This window comes from Peromyscus leucopus, chromosome 2 (assembly GCF_004664715.2).
Source record: "Peromyscus leucopus breed LL Stock chromosome 2, UCI_PerLeu_2.1, whole genome shotgun sequence".
Classification (NCBI taxonomy): Eukaryota; Metazoa; Chordata; class Mammalia; order Rodentia; family Cricetidae; genus Peromyscus; species Peromyscus leucopus.
Genome location: NC_051064.1, coordinates 21135284 through 21155069, shown reverse-complemented (window position 1 = coordinate 21155069; position 19786 = coordinate 21135284). Strand labels below are relative to the sequence as shown.

The following is a 19786-nucleotide window of genomic DNA, read 5'->3' as shown; positions in this document are numbered from 1 at the left end:
GAAACCAGGACACCACCTTTCTCCCTTCACTCATGCAGTGCCAAGGGTGGGATAAGAGACCTAATTTTGCAGGAGCAAAAGCCTGTTCTGGTTTGTGTTTTCCCTGTCCCACACATCACATCAACAAAGCAAGTTCCAAGACTCCAGCTTGGATATGGAGAAAACACAGGAATAAGCAGTTCAGCTACATTTGTTTTAATGCTTCAGGAGTTTCCTGGGAGATCCAACTCACCTTATGGCCTTCTGTTACAATCCTATGCTTCTCTAGGGACCTCAAATGGACCTCTCTAGGCCAAAGAAGGAAATGCCCCACTGAGAATGTTTGCTAGACAGTAGTCTAAACACATTGTGCATATTACCCCCATTAACTTCCTTACCAGTGATGAGAAGTAGTTATAATTTATACTTAAGGATGCTGAGGCAAAAGCAGCCAAGGAATCTTGTTCAGGGTAAAGAGAATGATTTCAGAATCCATATTCTAATACTATGACTATAATCATATAATACCGAACATTCCGATAAAAAGGTGGCTAACTGTCCCTAAAATCTGAAAACTCTGATATGGAGTGTTTAAATTCTCATGTCCACAAAAGGTGTTACACATTCCTCTTCTGTCGTGACATTGCTCGTTTCCCCTGTCACATTATTTTATCAGCATGAAGAAACTTTAAAGGGAATAAAATTTTGATCTTTAAAAAGTTCCATGCAACCATGACTGAGTCACTCATTGACTGGCTATTCTGTATTCTGCCACATATCCACTGTGTGAGTACTGTGCCTACCGAGGGGTTCTATTGAGTCCAGCTGTCAAAAGCTAACTTCCCCCAGGCTCACCTGCTCTTCAAGCCTCATCCCAGGCACCTGTTCATTCTAAGACCCAGAGCCAAGTCTGTTTCAGCCTGAGTTCCCAGGCCGCCTATTCTTCAAGTCATAGCCTTCATCATGTCTCTCCTCTCTTTACGACCATTGCCTCAGTTCCAGCTGAAGCATAGCATCATCACCTATTCCATGACAGTTCCCTACCTACTGGCCATTCAATGGCTCTCTCCCATGGTGTCCAACTTCTACCTGCTACCTGCATGCTCACTCTGGAACACTAAGTACAACCTCGGGCTAGCAGGCATTTCCAGTTCTCTGACTCTCAGTTTGTTATCTACAAGCGGGATAATACCCAGCCACCTACAACGCTCAAATCTCTAAGATCGGTGAAGTAGGAGCAGAGCGGGTTAGGCGCATTCAAACATGATCTGTTGCTTATGAGGCAGATCTATTTTTATGGTTTCTTCTGAACTCATTGCCGGTAAAAACAACCTTTTTCAAGCCCAAGGAGTATGTTCCTTACTTATCTGACATGTAAAAAATTACCTGTTGGGAAATGAAGACTGAAAATGAGAAAGAAGAAAGAAGTATCCATACTTCCCGACACGTGTTCCCTTGTGAAGTTTACAACTTCACAGTTTGGGGTCATAGGAGTTAAAAATAAGACTCTCACGGGAAGTGAGCAAAATTCCCCAATGCTGGGCAAATATTTACCCAGGACAAAGGCAATGGCATGCATGATATTTTAATTCTGTCCTCTGGCATTGTAGCACAGAAAGACATGTTAAAACCAACCACATGACTTCATGGAACCTGGATTAGAAACAGACTTTGACACTGTTCCCTTATAGTCCCAGATACTTGAAAGGCTATCACAAGAAGTTTACAAGTTCAAAGTCAGCCTGAGCTATGCAGAAAGCTCAAGGCTAGCCTAGACAACTTAGAGAGACTTGTCTCAAATTAAATAACAAAAAGACTTGGTGTGTGTGTGTGTGTGTGTGTGTGTGTGTGTGTGTGTGTGTGTGTTAGAGCACTTGCCTGGCACACACCAGGTCCTGGATTAAATTCTCAGTACTGAAGGAAAATAATACATATGTTAAGAAAAGGGATTGAAGGTGTTTGTGACTTTAGTCAACAAGTTTGTTGTAAGTCTAAAATACTTGTAAGTACATCATACACCAATTCTGTCATACTAAAACTTAAAATACTTCAAAATAATGACAATATGGAGAAGAATTCATCAACTTTTATTGCTCCTAAGCAACATTGCACAAGAGACACATTATTTGTAGACAACCTACCCCTGCTGCCCATCATGGACATATTTGTAAAGACAAGGGTCATTGATTTACACATTTGTTTTCTCAAATGAAAGTATTTGAAGTTGGCTACAATGAACCCTCACTTCCCAGAGCTCTGGAAATGGTTATATACAAAAGTCCAGTGGAACTTATTTCAGCCAATAATAGTCACTCCTAATTGCCCTTAAAAAATACGGTTTTATAAAAAGTAGTGTTCTATAAGTTGCATTATTAAGAGATTTATTATAATTCAAGTTTTAATTTTATAGCATCCATATCACAGCCTTAAAAATTATTGCTTATTGATTTATCTGAGGTGTCGTGACACACTGAGCCAGCATGCAGAAGTCAGTACACTGTGGCCACAATGAACAATGACAAAATTTATTCTGCTTTTCTCCTCGATGAAGGGGGAGATTGCTCTCTTAAAACAGTGCTAACATAATCAAGAGCTACCCTTGGCCTACAAATGAAACAACTTTATGGCATTTTTAAAAAATGGTTGGTGGCTCTCCCCAAACCATATTTCTTCTAGCTGCCTTCTTTTCTAACCAACCAATTTTTTATCATTGCACTATTTCTGAGCTGCGAACAAAGCTCACTAAAAATCCTCCCTGTGTGAAGGAGGAGGCTCATCCGTGTACCCAGCAGCAGACATTGGGCTCAGTGACTGCTTCTCACACGCCCTGGTTCCCCTCAACCTGAGGGACCATGGACTTCACCGAGTGAGAGCCCTGAGCAGACACAGGGCAGAGAGGATACTAATTGGGAACAACACAGGGTAGCCATTAAGCTATGCATCAATAATTTATGTAAGTTTTCTGAAATGTAAATAAATACTGACTGGACTAAAGTTGCTATATGATTGATCTAGCATGCTCAAGTGTGAGGACATGTATATTTTGCAGGCTACTGTTTACTATGTGTCCCCACAAGGAGTTTAATTCTCCCCTCAATTGAAACGTATATTAGTGATCATTTACATCTTGAACAAAAGTATTAAATTCAAATAAACTATAAATTTTTTTTTTCAAAACCAGTGCTGTAACCTGACCACTTGAAGCTAATATCAACACAACCCTGAAAAGAACAGCAGTGCCTAGACCGGACTCACTCCTCCTCGGCACGCCAGGGCTCCATTACAGTTTTCAGAGTGCTAATACAAGGTGCTCACAGTGGCTTTCAAATCCCCATTAACAGTGTTCAGACAAGTCAGGTCAATGCAGTTAATGCTAATTATTAATAATATGTTAAAATCCTGTCATGACAGTTTTTGCTACATCATCAATGTAATCATCAAGTCTTCTCTGAAAAATACACAGAAATGGAGAAAAACTAAAGCTCTACCACAAAAGAACAAGAAACCCAACAGAGCCACGGGTGCCCTTGATAAGGACATGCAGGAATGTAAAGTAATATGCTGTTAAAATAAAAAAGAAGAGTACACTAAAATGCCAGTGGACTGTACTTCACTCTAAACATCGTTAGTGTTCATTCCCAAAGATCTCGGTCTGCCCGTAACTACATCACGAGATCTAGCACAGCCATCTTTTGGAGCGTATGGTTAGTCTGGTCCTCCTGTGGTAGTAGGGGCAGTCTTTGAAGCTTTAAGTATCTGAAAAAATAAGGGGAAATCTAAATTAAAGGACCAGTCATGCAGACTGTGAAACTGCAAACTACTTCATCTTCATACTACTTAAACACACACACACACACACACACACACACACACACACACACACACACAACAGCTGAAATAAATGTTTTTGTTTGTTTTGAAGGGTACTTGGTAACAGACTAAATGAACAACCCAGAAGTCTCTGGCCATCGCTTGACAAAGTTGCTGATAGAAGCCTGGGGCTCCTGAGAGCATCTGACAGCATCGAATGGAGGAATCTCAGGTTTGGGAGAAACACAGGCATTAAATTCTTTCTCCTACCAGTGATTTTAAAGAAATAAAAAAATGGAGTTTGTATTTGGAAAATAAGTACATAAAGAAATTCCAAAGGTATTTAAATGGCATCTAAGATATAGGGCTAGGGAGCTGGCTCAGGGTTTAAGAGCCCTTGCTTTTCTTCCAGAGACCGTCTTGGAACCCATGAAGGGCAGCTCACAACCACCTGTAATTCCAACTCGAGGGCATTTGAGGCCCTCTTCTGGCCTCCCTAGGCACCCACACACATACACATACACATAAACATATATATGTACACACACACACACACACACACACACAAATCATTAAAAGAATAAAATAGTAATTGTATGTTAATCTTTACTGCTGACAAGTAAGTATAAAGTCTCTTAAGGCAAGCAAAATCCATTCCTATCCAACTTTAGATGTGTATTTTTGCTCCAGACTTTAGTGTGTGGTCTGTTTCACTGCAGAGTGTTGGGTTTATACACAGAACTGGGTAAGAAGGGGGGTGGCTACTCCCTGTGGCCAGTTAGATGCTGATACAATTTCTAAGGCAAGATTACTGCTGAAGCTTGAGTGTGTTTCCCATACATTCATGTGTCAGAAATTTAACATAAAGTCATACATAGGGTGGTTTTCCAGGGCAGGCCACTTTGGAAGAGTCAGAAGGCTGAGGACTGCGGACAGCATTAGCGTTTTGAAAACAAGGATAAAGGGCCAAAGGACCAGGCTGTCCTTGACTCAGGACGTGATATCCCCCACCCTGACATGATGTAGTAAAAGGGCCATCATCAGTAGCTACCACATGCTGATGCCATGTGCATGGACAGCCTATAGAACAGTGAGCTAAATGCATATTCTTTACAAATTAGTTCAGATATTATGACTACAACACTCCCTTCTGTCCTGTGAGTGAGTGTGTATGAGTTTGTGTGTGTGTGTGTGTGTGTGTGTGTGTGTGTGTACATGTGTGTTGGTTGGTTTTGTCAAATGACAGAAATCTAAACATAGATTGGAAGAGGGAGTTTTAATTGAGAAATCCCTCCAAAAGACTGACCTATGGACAAGCCTGTGGGGTACTGTCTTGATTAATGGCTAATGTGGGAGGGCCCAGCCTACTTTGGGCAGTGCCATTCCTGGGCAGGTGAGTCTGGAGTGTATAAGAGAGCAGACTGAGCAAGCCATAGATAGGGAGCAAGCCAGTAAGTGGCATTCCTCCTCTGTTTCAGTTGTCTCTAGTTTCTGCCCTGCATCCCCCCAATTTGTAAAGTGAAATAAACCCTTTCCTCCCCCAAGTTGCTTTTGTTTTTAATGGTTTAACACAGCAATAGAAATGCTAAGACACTATTTATCGTCCATCCATTAATCCATTAATCCATCTACCCACCCATCCATCTATCCATCCATCCATCATCTATCTTTGTATGTAGCCAAAACAAAACCCAAGCCATTATATAGCAAGAACTGTAGTTACTCATGTGGAGCTACTGCAAAGTACATATATATCTTTATATACCCAACAGAGGCGACTTTAATAATCCCTGAAAGGCATGTACAAGAATACAGCAGCTTCCTTCATAGTGGCCAAAACACTAGGAATGATTACTACATCCATCAGCATCAGAACAATAATCATCATCATGTGTTCATAGAAAACAGTAATGGCTAAGATTAAATTACTGGACTTTACAAACAAGGTAACTTGAAGTTCACAGATGTCATGCTGAACAACAGAAATCAACCACAAAAATGTGTGTGTGTGTGTGTGTGTGTGTGTGTGTGTGTGTGTGTGTACACCTAGTTACATTAAATTCAAAAGCAGACAAAAACAATCTAGATGTTGTAGATCAGAACAGCAGTTGTGGAGACGGCTGACAAGAAATGGAAAGACTTTGGTGGTGCAAGATGTTTTCTAGAATATGGTCTGAGTATTTATAAACCCGTATACACATGTGAAAACTCAACAGTTGAGCACTTCTCACTATGCAAATTATACCTCAGTAGGAAAAGTTTAACAACATCGAGTTGATGTTATGCTATAATCTGTAATTTAACAACTAGCTAGACTTTGAGAAAATAAGTAGTTTTGAATTCTATTGAGACAATGCGAAGTTGTTCAAAGTATAACAGTAAATGCTCGTTAATCGTAGTAAGGGAGTTGGGATCAGCAGTTAAGAGCCCTTGCTAATCCTGCAGAGGATGCAAGTTTGGTTCTCGGCAGTAGTGTAAGTAGGCCCACAACTGCCTGCAACTCCAACTCCAGGAGAGCTGCTGTTCTCTTGTGACCAACATGGGCACCTGCACACATTTGCATACTGCTCCATTGGTGCACACATACATGCACATAATTATAAAGATAAAATAAATCTTTTAAAACACCCTAGACCTCCCAATGCAATCTTCTCGACTTAAGTGTGTAGTGATATGTAGTCCTAGCCGCCACTCGGAAGCTCCAGGAAGATGCAAACATCCTCAAGGTGGATCTGCTGCCGCTGCCCTTCATCTATCTCTCCACCCTATGCATCGCCACTGAGTCCCACCCTTCACCCACAGGACCAGCCCTGGGCCTTTCAATGGTTGACTTCTCCTTCTAATTTCTGTACATACTTTCCTTCTGGTCCTCCACACTGTCCAGTGCTGGTGGCACTACTGACTGAGCTGAACTCACTTTCTCTTCTTCATGTCCACTTTCTTCATGGACAGCCCTTTTTAAATCTGAACTTGATCCTGTAACTTCTCCACTTGAAATTTTTTAGTGGTTTTTGGCTACTCTGGCATCCAGATCTACATTTCCAAACACCATATGGAAGACACTGTGAGATGCCTGTGTGCGTCCCACCATGTCTTCCGATGTCCTAGGTGACACACTGTCTTAGCCTTTGTCAGTCAGCACCTGTCCCCACCTCCACACCACCTGCCAGTGCAACACTGACCAGTGGGAGGCGAGTCTTCTCCTTCCATAGCCCTTTGGAGATGAAGTGAATTACCCTTCTAAAAGCCATCTTTCACTCCACTCTGAGAAGTTAATGAATCGTGCTTGTTTTACCACACCGTAGTTGGATTCTAAACCAGGCAAGGCCAAGGACTATATTATTGATTGCACTGGACAATGCAAAAGCTGTGTCATAGTTATTATTCAATATATGATTTTTGAATGAAGGATCAATAACAACAATAGTAAAAAGGTATGAAGTGATTATTAAACATGGCCAATATGATCACGAAACCAATCTTCTCTTTTGCCTCAGACTTCTAAGGCTGCCAGTGTTTATTAAAGTGCTGGGTAAGGGAACACTTGGGTGGGAGTTCTGGCTGGATGTAATGGAGGGAAACCATGTCCACTGCTGGAATATTCGACAGTGGACTGAGGCAAGAGCGTGATCACCAGCTTCAGAGAGCCAGGAGCAGAATCCCTCAGAAACCACAATGCCCTCACACTTCTTTTCTAAGTCAAATGATTCTTAAAATGTAAAGTAATGTTCATCTACTCTCTGGCTCGCACACTGAGACAGTAACTTTATGGAGCTCTTTAGCTCACAAGGTCTTAAGTATTGTTTGGCAAAAGTATTACTCTATGGAACTTCATAAATGACTCCTTCCTAAGTCATTCCATTGGTGCTATGTGGATCTAGGAACATGCGGGGTGACTTCAAATAAAAATGTGAATTTAAGGAGAAAGGTAAAAACTTGTTTTAAAAAAAATGGGGGGTATAAATATTTTAGTGAATTTAAAATACCTGGTATTCAAAATATTTAATTTCTAGTATCAGAATTATCATTTCTTAAGACTTAACATTTAATACACTATAAAGCACCAACATGTTTACAAAGGAAGCAAAAGTTACATTATTAGAAAACTTTGCTTGATGTCACAAATCTTCCACATGCCAATCCTCCCCAAGCCCCAGTCCGGAATGATAAAACAGGAAGACTGCAAAAGGCATGCCAAGGCGAGTCTAATTCATCACACTCAAAAAGCCCAGAAACTCCCATCACGTGGGATCTGGAATCACCATTTGTTTTTCAATTGCACTCCTTCCCGTCACCTCTGTCATCTAAGGAAGGTCACGGCCTTGCCACACCTCAGCATCCTCACATGCAAAATTAACAAAACCGCAAATCTAGCCCCTCTCTGGTGTTGTTAGGATACCCAGGAAATGTCCTAAAAAAAAAAAAAAAAAAAAAAAACACCGATCTAACGCTTGATGAGTCTCAGCTCTCGCTGTTTCTTACCCTGTGACCGTTAATATGGCCATAATAGCTTATGGGAGCAACACTGTAAATACATCATCACGGACTTTAGTAAGCAACAGTGAGACTGCGTGGCCTGGCCTGGTATGATGGAGGAAGGCAGAGATTTAGCCTTCTGCTGAAGCCCTCCAGCTAGCTTTCCAGAAGGGCTCTAGTGAGGGGCAGACCTGATGGCTGTGTGCCCACAGCTCTTGCCATCAGACAAGCAATCAACACTTTGGCAAAAGCAGTCAATTGACTGAACCAAAATATCATTAATATAGGTTGCCTATTTTTCCATATGATTATATAATGCAAACTAAAATATGAAGTTCAGGATACAGGAAATGAGTAAGCCACGTGCAAAGGTTCAAAATAACTACTGTCAAAACTGAGCCTCACACTTTCTTGCAGCAAAGTCAAATTATAGCCATGTAGAGTCACAGCATGCAGAGTGTCTGGAAAGCTTTTACAAAAGCCAGTTACAAGGCCCAGTCTTGATTAGTTCCTTCAGGGTTCCTGCTCCCTTTGCTCTACCTCGCAGATCATGCCAATTAATCCTGAACAGAGAGACAGCCACATCCACCATTCCCTGAGACCTCATCACACACTGGGATCTCTGCCATGGATCACATCTTCAGCTCTGTGTGCTTTTAGTGAGGTTGGAAAGTGTCTGTCTTTACAAAGCACCTTACTACGCTACCCAGTAACCACTTGCTATTTTATGTGTATGCTTCAAAAAAAAATAGGGTATCAGTTTGTAAGACACCGAAATAAAGCACAAAGATGTATAGGCTCAATTCCTTTCAGTGTAGTTAGGTCAATAATAAACTGAAAAGTGTAGACTACAACTAGAAAAATACTCTTTGGAAATTCATTATTTCTCAAATGCTTTTCTTTAGAGATTTATAATCATCAAAATGCTAACCCTATAACCTGCTCTGCCGTCAATGTCAAACAGTGTGCAACAAGAAACAGAAAAGCAATAAAAGTTTCAGCTTCGCTTGCCCTGCCTGCCTATTCGAAGTAACAAAATACACATTGTTCCACAGTCATCATATAAATGTCTCCATGGATATCTTTTCCCGTTCATACTGTAATACCAATGAATCGAGTCTCCAAATTAAAAGTTTCTGCACATTAACATACACGTACATGGTATGAAAACTACAAAACCTGAAACATCCCATCCACCAAATAAACCAAGACACACTGACGCACAACCAAAAATATTCATTATTTTTAATTTCTAAATTAAAATTTTAATTTATTTACTGGCTATTTTTTATTCTGAAATTCAGTATTCAATTCATTTTGGCAGGTACAATTACTCCTACCAAAATCTATAGTGGTTATCCATATCACTGCTAAAGATTTGTACTGCACACAATCTGAGAAGGAGTAAGAAATAAACCAAGACATCACAAAAAGAAAAGCAATACAATACAGAAATGGTAAGAAATATGACTGGAGAAGAAATGTAAGGAAGTCGAGCAAAACATCCTTTCCCCTGTCCACACCAATCCCTGATGACCTGATAGTTTAATGCCACCTTTGAAAAGCCCTGGAGAGCAACAGCCTTGGCTCCAGGGTCACTGCTTTTCTGAATTCACTGGTGTTGATAGGGACTGTGGGTTCCATGCTGGGGGCTATGACTAGCCCTGCACAGGCTAGGCTGCCTAGGCGCTGATGATGCCCTGCAGAAGGCTGGGAAGCCAGGAGCAAGAGGGACACACTGCTTCATTTTACCCTGAGACAACCATTTCTATAGCCACAACCAAACACCTTGACATCAAAATGGAAAAATAAAACCACAAATCCCTAACTTGGGCTCTGCATCTTAACCAGCATCTATAACGGCAAGCTCATACAGAACTTTGCTAAACGTGTCTTAAATCTACACAACACACATGCATTAGTCTGAACCCAGAATGTGTTTTCCATGACTCTGTCACGTCATGAAAACACAAATGTCTTTTTTTAAGTCCTCTTCAAGATTTTTATCCACTATAGATCTGTTTCATAAGGTATTTTATGAATTTTGAACCACCAGCAGCATTTTAAATTTTAAATTAAAATACCAATTTGAAAATTTAAAATACCAACAGTATTTTAAAATTTAAACACGCAAAACACACTAGATCTAAGGAAATGTCATACCTGGTGGTGTGTCTTGCTGTTCTTCCACGGAGGGGACATTTATTTCTAAAATTAAACAAAGTAACAATCCATTATATGCTGCAGATCATGGCTATGCAAATCACTTTTAGAGATTCACCTATGATTGTCATAAATACATCAGGTTTTTACACCATGACGACAAAAGAATTAGCTACCGTTGAGCAAGGCTGCTACTCCTCCATCATCTGCAAAACCGGCTTCAGGATGCAACCCAGCTGACAGCAGAGATGGCACTAAGACCCAGGTTTACACAGTTTTGCATCAGACTCAAAGTGCAAGGGGAAGAAGACCAGCCTAGCATGTTGTTTTTTCCATAGAAAAGTTGTCACTGTTCTCCCTTGGGGCAGTGGACAGGATCAGGACCTCAGATGTGTGCACTCTTCCTACCACTCCCTATGACACTCCACCTGCTTCTGCCTGAAGTCTTGCCTCACAGTTGTAACAGTAAATAACATTTAAAAATTAAATTGTAAGTGATTATTAAAATCAAATGCCATGCTCAATAAAGTTGTTTTGAAAAAAAAACTATCTTCAAGATGAATGTGTATTTTATTTTTATGCTTTGTGTGCTGTGTAGGGTAAAAGGTCCGAGCCACTTCTGAGTTTGAAAATTCACCAAAACCCACTAATCCCTGAGGTCAAAATCCCACCAATCCTAACTCTGGAAAACTCCACCCAAGAAACCCCTTGTAAAGCCTGGCTCCTGCTCAGTTTCCTGCTGCTTCTTGTCCCAGCAAAGGCAGACACTCTCTTGTGTCTTTCCCAATAAATCTCCTGTTTTGGTGTGGTGTGACTTTGTAGTATTCCTTGGCTCCTGACGATCAGGATACCTTTCCCTCAGCACTGCAACACTCCACTGGGAAAGGCTTTTCTCTCAGAGCTGTAACACGTCCACACTAAACCCAGAGCCTTGCACACCAACATGAGCTACCACTGAACTCTCCAAGCCTAGGATCAGATATTCCAAGATGACTCAAAGATGTGGGTGTGAACTCTAATTCTTTCTTTTGCTGCTTCAATTCAAGACATCTAGGAAGACAGCAGGCATCACCAGTTGATTATAAGTAGACAGCAGGCATCACCAGTCAATTAGATTCCCTCTAAAAATTGTCACATACTAATTTTCTTCTTCAAACCTAGCAACCATTTAACACTGCCTTAAACATAAGACTGTTAGCTTTTATTCTTAAGACTTGTAAAAGGCAGGCATTGTTATGATATTCTGTTTGTATTCTGACAAAGCTTGCCTGGAGATCAGAAGGCAGAGCTAGCCACTAGTTAACCAGACACCAGGTAGTGGTAGTGGTGGTGGTGGTGGTGGTGGTGGGTGGGTGGTGGTGGTGGTGGTGGTGGTGCACACCTTTGATCCCAGCATTAGGGAGGTGGAGACAGGGATATAAGGCGGGTAGAGACAGGATCTCAGGCCATTCAGTCTGAGGATTCGTAGAGACAGAATCTCGCACACAGAGGTAAGAACTCCCTAGTGGCTGCTGCTCTGCTTCTCTGATCTTTCAGCTTTCATCCTAATATCTGACTCTGAGTTTTTATTTAATAAGACTAATTAGGATTGAGTTTCACCTGGCATCCAACTTTGGGGACACAAATTCATGAAAAGCTACTTGCCTGTGGCTTGCAACCACCCGCACATGCCGGAGCTGCACACAGGAGCTCCTGTGGGAGTCACCGCCTTGCCTGCTAGGTTTTCCTTTCTTTTATTCCCCCAAGCCCTCTGAGCAAGTCTGGGATTTGTTGTTGTTGTTGTTGTTGCAGCCTCTCTGCAGCAAACTCTATAGGCGCTTGGCTCCAAAGGATGCTGGAGTTAGTCACTTTAGCACATTCCCCTGTGCAGACAGCTGACTCTTGGGCTTTTTCTCTACCTGTGGGTTGTGGGCTTTCCTTGGACCCTCCTCAGGCTGCTGCCACACTAGGTAGCCGCCTTTGACACCCGTTCAGGCTTCTACTGTTGTACACAACAGCAGTCAGCCTCACACTTGACAGTCATCTTCATCACCATCATCAACAGATTTGGTGAGAGTTTTACCCCACATTAAAAAATTGGAAAACACTATTACGATGGAAGGAGTTAGGTCTCTGTATGATTAAGCAATGCATGGCTTAAAAATGGAACAATTATATGAAGGGATAATCAACTTAACCAGGATTGACATAATGTTAATTATAATTTCGATAATCCTTACTGTCAGTTTGATAATTCTTGTTTTATCTCTAAAAAAGTTGGTTGATATGAGTGCTAAGATACGGACCTTAGAAAAACTTATTAAAACAGGTCATGGAGATATTCAGACCAAGACAGAGGAATTTAAAGGAGAACAACCTCATCATTATATTATAAAATTAGAAAGGAAGAGCCCAAGGTTTTCAAACACTCAACATTAATTTATCCAGTCACCTTACAGGAAGTGCCAAATGACAGATATCCCCAAGGATGTGTAAGAGCTGACTGGATTCTTGTGGAAATGTTAGATTTAAGGAAACAATAGTCTCATATGGTCTTCACCTTTTGTGAAGCAGATGTTAAATTCATGGTGAATTAGTAACAAAATTGTCCTACAAGACTAGAGAGACTTAGTCACAGCCGTATTGGAACATGGTCCTCAATTACAGTGGAGGATCTGGTGGGCAGATGAGGCTAGGACCATTGAAGTAGGGCTAGAGGTGCTCTGTGTAAATAAAACACTGATGGCCAGTGACCAGACAGGAAGTATAGGTGAGACAAGGAGAGAGGAGAATTGGGGAAACAAGAAGAAGTGGGGAGAGACACTGCAGCCACCGCCAGGACAAACAACATGTAAAGACGCCGGTAAGCCACCAGCCACGTGGCAAGGTATAGATTTATAGAAATGGGTTAATTTAAGATAAAGAACAGTTAGCAAGAAGCCTGCCACGGCCATACAGTTTATAAGTGATATAAGCGTCTGAGTGATTATTTTATAGTGGATTGTGGGACTGCGGGCTTGGGGAACCTGGAGAGAAGCCCTCCAGCAACAAATGGCGCCCAACGGCTGAGTTTCCACCTTAAACCTGAGAATATTTAATAACCAATTCTAAACAGAGCCAAAACCAGGTTCCTGCTTCTTGTCTCATACGGGCAGCTAGACGCCGCAAAACGCAGGTTTGAACACTGGCGGGTTCCTGGCGTGTTTGACCGGCAGTATGGGGAATGAGGGTCTGCCAGGCACATTATGTGTGGTAGATTTAGTCTTTACTAGTATTTAAAAAAAAAAAAAGGTTTCTGGGCTACACGCTGCTTTGATAAAAGCTTAGACCCACTATTTCTGAGACTTGATGACTCACAGACTGGCGGAAAACGCCATGTTGGAAGCTGAATGGGCGGAGCCAGCAGCCACAGCCTTTCAGCTTAGAATACTGCAGTTTAAAGCAATAGCTCACAAAAGACTGATTCAGATAAATCGTTTACAATGTGTGTAAAATATACGTAGGCTTGAAAGAGACAAAAAAATAATTAATATAAAAAGCCACGTAAAGATGAATATTACACAGACAATCTGGATTGTGTTGTCTTTGGATTTTTAACTGCAAAAAAACATTTGATCAAAAAGATGTTGAATTAAACCAATATGTATATTTTAAAGGTACTTGACTTCAAAATTTGGATTTAAGGATATGTTGCTTTGGAAAAGAGGTTCTGCTTTTGTTTCCACAGAAAGCCAGAGGCTATGAATTGTTCCAGATTAAGATACATCAGGTTTCACCAGCCAAGAACCCCTGAAAGGTCTCTGATGACACCATGGCCCAGATGATCCAACATCCAGAGCGGTTTCAAGGCAACTGGTTCACACAATACAGCCTCACGGACTACCCCATAGGTCTAAAATTTTCTTTGCGTCCCCATAAGATACAGCGCCCCCCTCCAGCAGGAAGTAGTAAGAGATGCTACGCCCAAATTCCCAAATATACCAAGCTGGCTTTAGAGGTGGAATTGGCTCACTCCCCCTCTAAACCCAGACATATTGCTTTAAAAAAAAAATGGTTAAGAGATTCTTGTGTCCCAAATCAGAAGAGCCCTCTGGTGTGGGACAGAGAAAAACCAATATTTTTATTTAAAACAGGTTGATTATAAATGTGATCTCTTTCTAAAAAAGAAAAGGGGATATATATAGATATATAGGATATAGAGATGATAAGATAAAAGGGTAGATTAATGAACCTACTTTTAAAGAACAACTTGTTTAAAATGTTTTACATTGGTATAGATTTTAGTTTATGTTTAAAATGTTTTACATTGGTATAAATTTTAGTTTATTGATACAAACTTGAAGTTAATTTGTTATACTGTATATATTATATATATATATTTCTATTCTTGTTTGAGGTATTATGTTTATTAACTCATTTAAAATTGTAATGGATAATTAAAAATAGATTAATAATTAGTCATCTATGATAATCATATTTGTAGCCATGTTAGTTAAGTCTTCTAGGTATACATAGATATATTTCAGATAGATAGGTAATCTTCAAACACTTCATAGACCTAGAGAATATGGCATTTAAATAACTTAGAATTCTGTTGACATGTGAGACACAATTGCTCCTGGCTGCACCAATTGATCCCGAGAGAATGTTGGGCTTCTAAGACATTTCCATTTGGAAGTTTGTCTTTTGGCACAAAATGGCCTACTGGGCAAAGAACTGCCCTTGCCTTGATGGCTGACAGTACAAATGCAATGCTGTCCTTTCTGGACAAGCGGGACACAAGGAAAGCGACCACTGTACTCTGCCAAGACAGGGTAAGATGGTCTTTCAGAATTCCTGCTTCTGAAAATGGTCTGTCAGATACTCTAGGCCTGTAGCCAATTTGAATGCACCAACAATGCTGAGAAACATTAGGTGACTGTCCAGGCTGCCAGCTGTCTTGGTCTACTCTTGCAAGATTCCCGAAAGTTGCTTGCATCCATCTACCATTTCTCAGGTACCATTATGTTCCTTCTCAGGTCTTTGATGTGGTTAAAGACTAGATAGTTGTAATTTCCTCAGTTATGATAAAAGATAAGTTAGATATAAAACCTTAAACTCACAAATATAAGATAGATAGGACATCTTCTTTAATATTGTAACTGTAATTCTTGCTCGATAATTGTTTTGTTATATGTAATTTTACCATGTTAAAGTTAAAACCTTCCTTTTTAAAAAAAGAAGAAAAGGGGAAGTGCTGTGGATATCACTCTATATAAATAAAACACTGATGGCCAGTGACCAGGCAGGAAGTATAGGCGGGACAAGGAGAGAGGAGAATTGGGGAAACAGGAAGAAGGAGGGAGACACTGCAGCCACCGCCAGGACAAGAGCATGTAAAGAGCCGGTAAGCCACCAGCCACGTGGCAAGGTATAGATTTATAGAAATGGGTTAATTTAAGATATAAGAACAGTTAGCAAGAAGCCTGCCACAGCCATAGAGTTTATAAGTAATATAAGCGTCTGAGTGATTATTTTATACGTGGATTGTTGGGACTGTGGGGCTTGGTAGAACCTGGAGAGAAGCTCTCCAGCAACATAGAGGTACTGAAATTTCGCAGATTAACTTCCTGGAGAGGCACTTATGCTGATTTACAAAGACTGTCTACATATTGATGACCACACCCTGGCTCTATGCCATGCAGAAGCTTTGATTCTTGAGGCAGAATTGAAGAAGTCAGAAAGAGAGCTGAGTTATTGCTAAAGTTATACAGGGCCCAACAGAAACCTTCACTGATTTTTTACAAAGGCTGATTGACTTCAGCTGTAAATAGAATGATACCAAATTCAGAAGCTAGACAAATAATAATTCAATCTTGAATCTTTGGCTTTTGAAAGTGCTAATTCACAATGCTAATAAAGTCAAGGTCAGCACCTATAGGGGAATAGATCCGAGATACAGTCAATATTGAATCTCATAACCATGATGATGTTTGGATAGGAGAGGTGGTTTCCAGAAGAATGAAGAAAAAATCAAAATGTCTGGTGTTTTAATTGTGGCAAACAAGATAACCTAAAAAGGGATTGTAGACAAGGTATTCCTAGAAACATTGTTTTTTTCTAGGAATAATCCAAACAAAAGCCCTCCCTTCTGGAGTATGCAGAAGGTGTAGCAAAGGCCAACACTGGACCAATGAATGCAGATCAACAAGGGACACACAGGGTAACCCTTTGCCATTGGGAAGCACCTTAGGGGGCTCTCACAGGCCCCCATGCCAAATTTGGTTAGGTCATTCCTTGTAACTGTGTGGGAAACATTGCCTTCCCAGAGCAATTAAAAGGACTTAATGCCTATTGTTAAAAGCCATACTGCTCTGGATGATAGAAGAGCTTTAGTAAATAAAACAAAAATTTCAGCTGGGTAGCAGTGGCACATGTCTTTAATCCCAGCACTCGGGAGGGAGGCAGAGCCAGGCAGATCTCTGTGAGTTCAAGGCCAGGCTGGTCTACAGAGTGAGATCCAGGACAGGCACTAACACTACACAGAGAAACCCTATGTCGAAGAAACAATTTTTTTTTTTCAGGAGAAACCATAAATCAAAATTGATAAGACTAGATTTGAACAAGAGAGGCTTCTTGATTAGAAGAGGGGATAGTTTATCAAACAGCATGACCATCCAATCTAAACTAACTTATAAAACTAACAAATGCTTTTCATTTGATCAGATATAAACTTGCCAAAAAGGAAACTCCCCAAAGTTAAGTTGGGAGTGTTTTGTTTTTGTCTTTCCAGGAAAATAAAATCAACCATCTTGAGGAATTTAAAGACCTTTGGACAAATAAGCATGCAAAGAAGAAGGGAGAACTACTCAGAAAAAAATTTCCAAGAAAAGGAGTAATCTAAACTAATGCGATCTCTGAAGTCTCCAAAGAGATGATAGGATCCCACAACGATGATTCCACCTGAACTATGGTAACTCCACTAATCTGAAAAACACCACCTAAAGATCCACTTTGGACTATAAACTGCTCAGGACAATTCAATTCAAGGTGGCTGGCTGAGATTATTCCAGCCTCACAGGACTACTCTAGCCAAGACGACACAGGCCAGCACTTTCCCATTATACAGAGACTGGATAACAAATGATATAGGACTAGCTCTCTCAGGACTTGACAATTAACCTATTTTCTTTTTCAGGGTCCTCTGAAGATGCCATTGCCCCCAGACAGCAAGAAGTAATTTTAAGAATATTAAGCCCACATTCCCAAGAGGTGGGATGGATGGTTTTTGGTCATTCAGTGGGTTATGGAAATTTGTCATTGTTTAGGGTGGTTGGTTACAAGTTTTAATGGTCAGGAGAAAAGCTAAACAAAGGAGATTAGAATCAGGGATCTTGTTCTAAAAAAGAAAAACATCTGACTCTGGGTTTTTATTTAATAAGACTAATTAGGATCACGATTCAGCCAGGTGTGGTGCACATCTTTTGATCCCAGCACTGGGAAGGCAAAGGCAGGAGAATCGCTTTGTGTGGTTAAATTACATATGGTGACTGTGGTGGTCAGTCTTGACTGTCAACTGGACTGAACATGAAATCAACGAAGAGACACAGCTCTGGGCAGACCCCGGCAGGATTAACTGAGAGGTGAGAGGTGCTCACAAAGAGACAGAATCCTCAGCAGCAACCAGACATGCAGAGAGGCTGCACAAGAGCAGTGTTGTCTCCTGCCAGTGAGCACAGCCGTCCCACAGCCTCGTCATCCACTGCCATCAGAACTCAGCTCCATCGGCCTTCCAACTGCACAGAAGACCAGCAGCTCTCGGGGTCCCCAGGTCATCACCACCCTGGACTGCTGAGGCATCCAGCTGTGTACTGACACCATTACTAGGTCTCGGTCCCCCCAGTGTGCAGCCAGTCATTGTTGGGCCACCCAGCTCACACCAGATAAGCCAATCTAACAGACAGCCTTTTGGAATATATGCTCATCATGTAGGTTAAGTTCCTCTACAGAACCCTGGTGTTTATTATTTTCAAGCCAAGAAGGTTCTATTAAACTCTCCTCAAGGGTTTTGGTTTTCTGTCACTGGTACCTGACTCCTACCTGAATGCAGAGGTTATACCTGTGCAGGCATCTCCCCATTGCATGTGCACAGGAAGGTAAATCTAGTCACCAATCCTTCACACACATTTCCTCAGATTACACTTCAATGCAGTCTGCCAAACCAAGCTCAAAGACACTAACCCTTAGCTGCACCGTATCTCAGTGGGGTGTTTATCCATGGCAGGGGCTGTAATTCCAGCCTGACAAAAATGTAAATTAAAAACTCTAAGAGGAATTTTCAAGGAAACCTCTCCTTACTTCATACGGTAGCCTTCTGCTGAGAAAGCATGCATGCTCACAGTCAACTTCAGGACTCCAGGGAAGGGACACTCAGCCACTGTGCCTGAGGAACTAGGATGAACCAGGATCACCCAGGTCTCACTAGGCCTTGTTCCAATTTCAGCACATTTGTATAAAAAAACAAACCAAACAAAAAAACACAAAAATTTTTGCCCCATCTCCTCCTCGGTGTCTACCATAAGGACCAGTAAAGACAATCCATGTGGAACTTGCTGTGAACTAAGAATCATTGAATCTGCTGTACTGAAATACTGCTACTTAACTGAGTATAAGCAACTACTTTTACTTTTCAGGAAACATCCTTTCATTTCCAAGAAACCCTATCAACCAAACAAGCAATAACTATGTTTTCCCTCCTTTGCATCTAAATGACATCATGAATCATGAAACATCCAGCCCATCTCCACGCAGAATAACCCTTTATCACCAGCGCGCCTTTTCTGAAGTGGTCACTTACTGGTAAACAAGGGCACCCCTTCCCACACGTCTATTTTTCTCACAGCAGCCTGTCACTGTCTTCGGTCACTGTCTCTGCACTCTTCTTTTATTATGGATGGCCAGTAGAATGGCAGCCTCATGGAAAAGAACTCTACTGGCTTCATCCACCCCGGCACTGCGAGCCCCTGAGCCCTGGGTAAACACACAGCTCAGCATGTGTTTTCAATAAAATGATCTACTTTGATACAGAGTATAGGATCATCTTTATAAAAATAACCTACCTTCTGAAATTATACTGGAATCTTCTATGGCATTATCTAAAAAATAATAATAATAATAATAAACCAAACATATTAACTCACCTTCACTTAGATTAGTGGTTCTCAACCTTCCTGATGCTGCAACCCTTTAATACAGTTTCTCATGTTGTGGTAACAGCCCCCCGGCCCCCCCCTCCCTCCAACCATAAAATTATTTTGTTGCCACTTCATAACTGCAATTTTGCTACTGTTATGAATCATAAGGTAAATACCTGTGTTTTCCACAGGTATTTTGACAGGTA

The 19786-nt window shown here is 41.0% G+C and overlaps 1 protein-coding gene across 17 annotated transcripts in view; it reads right to left on the bottom strand.

Annotated features, from left to right (window-relative positions):
* Asph (aspartate beta-hydroxylase) overlaps window positions 1-19786 on the bottom strand; it is a 340882-nt gene that overhangs the window by 230295 nt on the left and 90801 nt on the right. For 14 of the 17 annotated variants that reach the window (XM_037202420.1, XM_037202409.1, XM_037202414.1 and 11 more), the window contains 2 exons: window positions 19506-19541; window positions 10429-10473 (listed from right to left, as the gene is read on the bottom strand). In XM_037202420.1, the coding sequence (XP_037058315.1) occupies window positions 10429-10473; window positions 19506-19541 (81 nt within the window). The remainder of the gene's footprint in view (window positions 1-10428; window positions 10474-19505; window positions 19542-19786) is intronic. The other 3 variants (XM_037202410.1, XM_037202415.1, XM_037202417.1) reach the window with 1 other exon arrangement.